This window comes from Theobroma umbraticum, unplaced genomic scaffold (assembly GCF_002168275.2).
Source record: "Theobroma umbraticum cultivar Fairchild unplaced genomic scaffold, ASM216827v3 scaffold_130.0, whole genome shotgun sequence".
Taxonomy (NCBI): Eukaryota; Viridiplantae; Streptophyta; class Magnoliopsida; order Malvales; family Malvaceae; genus Theobroma; species Theobroma umbraticum.
Window position 1 is genome coordinate 2967041 of NW_018397264.1, and position 7336 is coordinate 2974376.

The 7336-nt window shown below is 35.9% G+C and overlaps 2 protein-coding genes across 3 annotated transcripts in view; one reads left to right on the top strand and one right to left on the bottom strand.

Annotated features, from left to right (window-relative positions):
* Positions 1-1005, top strand: part of LOC110421609 (protein ECERIFERUM 26-like) — a 2584-nt gene extending 1579 nt beyond the window's left edge. Inside the window, exon 2 of the mRNA XM_021435233.2 lies at positions 1-1005. This exon is cut by the window's left edge and continues 59 nt beyond it. Coding sequence (XP_021290908.1) covers positions 1-835 — 835 coding nt within the window. The 3' untranslated portion in view covers positions 836-1005.
* Positions 1006-3051: 2046 nt separating this feature from the next.
* LOC110421652 (chaperone protein dnaJ 20, chloroplastic-like) lies at positions 3052-5482 on the bottom strand. Of its 2 annotated transcripts, none has more exons than XM_021435290.2 (2): positions 4831-5475; positions 3052-3469 (listed from the first exon to the last, which is right to left on the bottom strand). In XM_021435290.2, the coding sequence occupies exons 1-2, from the start codon at positions 5248-5250 to the stop codon at positions 3320-3322; spliced, it is 570 nt and encodes a 189-aa protein (XP_021290965.1). In that variant the 5' UTR covers positions 5251-5475; the 3' UTR covers positions 3052-3319. The 2 variants fall into 2 exon arrangements, with proteins under 2 accessions (XP_021290965.1, XP_021290966.1); XM_021435291.1 differs by lacking the exon at positions 3052-3469 and adding an exon at positions 3476-4408 and having other exon boundaries at positions 4831-5482.
* Positions 5483-7336: the final 1854 nt, after the last annotated feature.

Here is a 7336-nt window from a genome sequence, read left to right on the forward strand (position 1 = left end):
AGATGCATTTTCAGCCTCTGCTTTCATCAATAGTTGGGGCCAATACATGGCTGGGCTTAAGCTCAATGGGCCATTCACCCTCTTTAAGTCAGTTGCCAAGATTGAAAAACCTGATGACCCAACCCAACTTGCCAAGGAACCACTTTCGGCCAAGCAGGTCAACCCCGTTGGAGACCTTTGGGTAACTGCCAATAACTGCAAAATGGAAACTTTTTCTCTCTACTTGAGCAAACTACATCTGTCAACCTTACATGCAAAGATATGTGGTGAAGATGGAGGTAAAAGAATTTCGCCTTTCGAGTCCGTTTGCGCTGTTATTTGGCAATGCATAGCCAGAGTTAGAGAAGCATATGAACCACAAATTGTGACAGTTTGTAGAAAAGATCCCTACTATGATACTAATGTTCCTAGCAACAGTCAAATCATAAGTGCAGTCAAGGCAAATTTCTCTGTCACGGAAGCAGATTTGAACAAGTTAGCAATGTTGCTAGCTGAAGATCAGGGCCTGGATGAAAGAAACAGGATTGAGGCAGCTGTAGAGAAAGAGAATGGGGTGACAGATTACATCATGTATGGGACAAATTTAACATTTGTGAACCTGGAAGATGCCGGTTTATATGAATTGGAGTTAAAAGGACATAAGCCAATGTTTGCATATTATTCTATCCAAGGTGTGGGAGACGAAGGAGCAGTTTTGTTTCTTCCAGGGCCCCCAAGTACTGAGAGTGATGCCAAAGAAAGATTGGTCACCATAACTTTGCCAGAGGATCAATTACTGAAGCTTAAGTCTGAGCTAAAAAGGAGTGGTTTACTTCTTGCAACTGAACTTGAATGATTGCAGCACTTTGCAATCGGCATGTGTGCTTGCCTGGGCGTGGGTGTTTTTTTTTTTTTGTGTGGAACTACCTTGGCTTTTAGTAATTATTATTACTTTTATTGTACTGTTAAGAAATAATTGGCTGCATATGTTGCTGCACTATTTCAGGCTTTCAGCCTGGTTGATAACCAGCAGCAGCAGTTGTTGCATATCATTGAAGTAGTAATGTACTGAAGATAACATGCAATTGTAAAATAGAAAAATATATTCAACTCTTGATGAATAGTTGAACTCTAAATGCTTCAAGGTTTTGGGAAATTTTATCAGAGACATTGAATATTACAATTTGAAGTTAAAATGTGTGAGTGGAAGAAGTTAATTCTCGATAGGGAAATGCAACCAGAAGCAGTAGGCAGTAGCAGAGATCAGCTAGACTTGCATTAGTAGGCTTTGAGGGGCCAAGCTAAGATTGACAGGAAAATAGAATTAAGTGATTGGAACGAACGCCAATTTCTACAATAAACCATACCAAGATTCGAGTTCAAGAGTAGTTACACAATTGAATTATTCATCTTTTTTTTGTTTTCTTGGCAGTAAAAAGCTATGTATTTGACATTAATCCATCTCTTTCATCCATTCCAGAAGTTGAAAAACTGTGGGGAAGGCTTTGGCAAATCGATTCCAGGGCGGTCTATATTGGTGCGTATGCACAGTCATGGTATTCAACCGCAGATTTGACTGGCATCATTGCACCTGCTAAGAACGAAGCTATCATGGTAATGAAAATATTCGATGCTGCCATGATATTAATATCCTTTGATACCAATGGTCTCTCTTCTCTTCCCTTCCTTAAATTTGAGTTGAAGAGAGATTTTTCCTAATGTTATAAGTAACATGTCTAATGTTATAAGTAAAGCCTTCAATATTCAGCAAATTCTTCTCTCTGTCTTGAGTGGGGCATTAGTTGGTTTCCTTTATGTAATGATTATGTGCATTTTCTTTTATCTTAGTTGTTGTTAAACACCAAGATTTTACCGTTATTATAACAGGATTTTCCTATACTGAAAGAAGCAAATATTTGTAGATCAGTGCACAGATTTTGTGACTTTCTGTTGTGGGTGTAGATGAAGTTCACAATGTGGGTACAAAGGCAAAGGAAGCAGCAAGTCAGCAACTACAACCACAGAGTTGGACCAAATATCCCTGAGGTTATAAAATTTTAGTGGATTGGACCCTGATAAGGGTTGTCTTCCCTTCAAAATTAGCCTGAGCGGCCACCCCACCAAGCATCAACTTCCTGAAATCAACCCAAATATTCTTCCAACACAACATATACTCAACATTTGTTTTAGGACTCAAGAAGATTCTTTATACACATACTTTTAGAACATTCTTTATTTGTTTTAAATCTCGATTATGCAGCTGTACCAAACCAAACAACTAATCTTTGGCTTTGTAATGTTATTGACATGATATTTTATGTTCGAAAGGTCTTTTCTGCAGAACCATAGTTTGCCTTTTAAGCAACTTTTATTTAAAGAATTGTTAGTGCCAAATCATCCTGGAGTCCAAAAGCAAGCAACAACACCTGATACAAAAGTCAACAATTTAGTGCAGCACACAGCCAATGTCACAAAAAACCACCCACAAATGCAACCACCATCACTTTAGGGAACCAATATCTCATGATTGACAGAGTTGAGAGTAGAGAAAAGGAGTTTTTGATGCATAATCAAACTATAGATTTGGACAAACTCCCAAACATATTGTCAGAAACTTGGAATCAAATGTCTGCCAACCTAGCGTTCACATCAAATAAAATAGTGCTATAAAAGGCCCAACTAGCATGAGTAAGAGGTTCCCAAATTGAACCAAGCAACTACCAGCACACCGAGTTTTTCTTTTTTTTAACACTTTTAAAGGCTGACATAAGGTTTTATCTGTTTTCTATTTGAGTGAATTTATGTCCCTGGCATGCACAACCTAGGACTCCTTTTCAGGCCCCCCTGCCTTACGGTGGGCTATGTGACCACTGAGGTCACGGTTGACAAAAGGCTTTAACTGATGCAAATTACAATGTTAAACTCTTGACACAATCACAAGTCTAGACACAAAATTGATATCCTTTTCCATCATATATAGCTTGCTGCCTAGAATGGAGCTTTTGAGATGAGGTGTACCCAAGTAACAACCCAACATAAAATGAAAATTGCAAAGAAGTTTCAAGACCAGAATACATGAAAACAAAGCAAAATTAACTTGAGCAAGATAAATTCTACATAAAATTTTTGTACAATCGTTTGTTAGTAACTTAGTATGATTAATATGGCTGAAAGACAGTTGAGCATTTGATTTTTGATCAAATGCTAGATTAGCATTGAAAGTACTCTCTTTTGAACAATGCTAACCCAGTTGCCATCTATAATATAGACAAAGATAAAACCAAGAACCGAACCAAAAGGCTATTCATATTTGTATGCGTGGAGGAAAAAGAGAAGTTATTTATTGTTCTCTGGACGATTCATCCCTTTGCCTGCGCATTCGAGCTCCCCATGACATGTTTCCTCTAGCATCCCTGTTCATGTTTCTTCTCTTCAGCTCTGATAGCTGAGATTGCCAACGATTTTTCCACTCACACCGCTCTTCCAGTTCCTGGTAGCAAATGGAATGCATGAATTTAAGGTAAACGAAACTGTTTCTCTCGACACATTGGTAAACATTAAACAAAAGTATGAATGTGTAAACAAAATATACGTATTTGACAGCCCCAAAACAAACAATTATCCTTTTAGGTCGAACCTTTAGAGGCAAAAAAACTAAAGCGACATGCAACTTTCATGAAAAAAAAGAAAACAACCCAAAACTAGAAGAAATATCATAATAAAAGCTAAAATTGCTCCAACTCTAAAGATCAGTCAAATATTAGGGTGCAAAACAATTAAGGGATCGGACAAAATCGAATGATTTTGATATCATCATTACTAAATAAAAAACAGCCAAATCCTATTTGCAAAGGAAAGCAATAAACAAGTTCTTTTTTTACACTAATAAACAACCATAGGCAATTTGATGGATACGAGAGGTGCCCAGGTTTGAACCCAAGACTTAAAGCCTACAAGGGGTTGGTTATCATGGACTGCTAAGAAGTTCTATCTAAGTGAATGACATGTTTGAACATGATGAATTGAGAAACAGTGAAGAAAATAAAATACCAAAACTAAGAAGGATGACTAGTTGGACACTGTTATCCTTGCAAAAGAAAGAAGCATATCAACAGCCAGTTTCACCAAATTAAAAGGCATATGGAAATTCCAGATTAAAAGTTCTACCTATCAATGCCAAAAAGCTAAAGGAGAAGAGTTAATTGCTTATTCCCTACAAGCCCAGACATCATACAAGATATTAATCAATATGTATTCAACTTTAACCGACAGCATAACATGAAAAGACTAAAGACCATAACAAATCAAAGAAGATGAAATACTGTCTAGTCTTTCATATCCTTGAAGCTTACCATATAGTGCAGTTCTTTTTTTCTTCTTCTTTTATTATTATTTTGATAAGAACAACCTTTCCCTCATGTAAACCAAACTGCTAGGAGTGGAAGTCAAGTAAGTTTATCCACTTCAATGAACTTAGCCAACACAAAAAGGATGAGAACAGGAATAGATGTGAACTTCCGCATCAGTTTTTGACCCTAGCTTCTTCATCAATCAAAACAAACTAAACTTCCACCAAATCCCGACTGGTACAAAACTTAGAGAACTTTTCCAACACCAAAATCATTAATCCAAAAAGGTAACTTACCTCCTCTAGGTAATCAAAGACTTACTGAATTTCCATATGTACAAGAAATTTCCCCGAGAGCAAAAAATTCAAGCCAGCAGCAATCAACAAGCTAATTTAATAACTTAAATAAAAGTAACCCAGATACCCAGTACTCCCAAAAACACCAACCAAACCTTCCCAAAATCAATCGAAAGAATTAAACATTAAAAAGGAAGGCAGAATACCTCATCGTATTGGTAACGTCGTCTAGCAGAGAAAGCAAGATGAATCCCCAAAGCCAAGTCGCGATCATACGACGCCCTCCTCCTCGAATCCGACAAAGTCTCATAAGCCTCCTGGACTCGTATAAACCGCTGGGTGTACTCCTCCACCCGACCCGGCGGCGACACGTCCGGGTGGTACTTCCTCGCCAGCTGCTTATACGCCTGCTTTATCTCCGGTAAAGTACCCGTCTCGGGTATCCCCAGCAACTCATAGAAACTCACCTCCTTCCTCGCTTCATTGATCCTCGCCTTGATTTTCAACGACCCGAATTGGACCCGGGTGGGGTCGACAGGTCTTCGTAACCGGATGAAGGAAGTGTCGGGGGTGAAGAAGCGGGCGTCGGTTCCCGGAATCGCCGCTAATCCGTAACCGCAACGCATCTTAATAATTCTGAAAAACGCTCTTTTCCGTTAATTACGACTAATTTTTATTGATCTGTTTTTTTGTACATAACATCTATTTGTTCTTAAGACATTTTTGCAAAATGAAACAGCGGCTTATAAGCAAAACGGCCACGGATTTTTGTTATGTGGAGCGGGGAGGAAAGAAGACAAAGTGATATTTGTGGAAGGGGAAAACCAAAGGACTAAGGTTTGGTGGGATTAAGGACAAGTGTCCATTCCAACTTTACAAGGTTGTATTTGGTTTTTTCCTCCTGGATTTGTATTTTTCCTTTTCTTTTTTTTTTTTAGAAAAATGAAATGCACTACTTTAATAACCAGAAATATATGTTGAAAAATAGAAAACACTGGTAATAATTATGATTGCTAAATTTAGTATTGTTCTCATCATTTTTATTTTTCCTCATCTTATTCCAATATATATATATATTTATATTGGGTAATAATTTATTAATTTTTAAAATATTTTATATCTTAATTATTTCTCTCACTTGATATAATACTAATTTTTCGTAATTTATTGCATATTAAGTAAAGTACGATGTACCTTCAAAATCAAATTCTTCCAAATCATTAAATATATATATATATATACCACATTCCCAAACTTGCACTTCAAGTTACAAAACTTGTGACCAATGTGGTTTGGGATGGGCACCCAGATTTAGCAGCCATGACTGTACCTTTTCACAAAATAAAAAAACCTTACCAACCTACTCATTTTCATTAATCAACAATACATATGATATTTTTATACTTTATCATTTATCACATGATAAATAATGTTACATTAAATATTATTAATTAAAATTTAAATATTTATTTATTTATTTATTCAATCTTAATCAATAATATTCAATGTTATATTATTTATCACGTAACAAATAATATAATATAAAAATACCATATGAACTATTAATTAATAAAAATTAATCAATAATTAAAAAAAATTTATTTAATTTAAAATAAGATTTTAAAAATTTATTTAAACGTAATAAAAAATAAAAATTAAATTAATTTTTTTTGATATAATTCATGAACTTATTTTAATATTTAACCTTTAACATAAAAGATAAATATTATTAAATTACATTTGCTGGGATACCCAGAACTATTTGAGTCATGACAAAAAATCAAATGCATATTACAATAAGTCCAGTATCCGGTTTCGCTTCCGCATCGTTTTCAACAATGTTTAGATTATGACAACAGCTGGATGAGCCCCGAGGAGAGCAGGTATAATCTGAAAGCTTGTCTAATCACGTTGTTTGCATTCTGCGTGGTCTACCATGAGTTATTGATTAATTTAAGTTTCGTACAACTAACAGAGTGACTAAAATAATTGACAATCGTGGGTCACGCTCCTTCCATGGAAAATGTAGACAAAAAGAGATGGATAGAATGGATAGCCACCATCTCAGTTTATCAATTTAGTTATCAACAAAGTCATCGATTGATTTTGTCCTCATTTTATGATGATTTAACAATTTCTTACCATTACCATCCTAAAATGTGTCCCAATTGGTTGAAAGTAACTTCAATGGAGTCGCAAGGACAAAGTTGATAATAATAATAATAAAAAAAAACAAAATCCTCTTGTGATTTGTTTAGAGTAAAATAAAAAATAAATAGGGTAATAGGCAGAGAGTGAGGGTGATGTATTTAAAAAAAAATCGTGACTCGTGGTTCTATTTAAATTAGAAGGCCACAGGCAATATTTAGAACTACAGTTTGACATTAAAATGTAATGAATCAGCTCATCGCATATTCCCTAACCAGTCAATCCTTTCTTGCAACCAGCATCTTAAGATGACGCCCCAAGGGTAAAGATGGGGCACAAAATGAGAGAAAAACAGAACAACTACAGACATGGGGGAAGCGAGTGAGAGAACCGATGGGGCGGGATTGGTGTTGGTAGGGGATTTTAGTAAGTTCTGTAAAATGCAAGAACATTTTTACATCAGCTTCACGCCACTCTAACATTTCCAGAGAGTTTGAGACCAAGGCTGAGCTCTTATACCACCATATCCATGCCTCATCCTAAAAAGAAACTGAAAGAAAGAGA

Coding starts and splice junctions, on each gene's coding strand:
- LOC110421652 (XM_021435290.2), bottom strand. CDS start 5,250: ATGCGTTGCGGTTACGGATTAGCGGCGATTCCGGGAACCGACGCCCGC. Junction 3,470..4,830: donor GACGTTACCAATACGATGAG/GTATTCTGCCTT, acceptor ATTTGCTACCAG/GAACTGGAAGAGCGGTGTGA.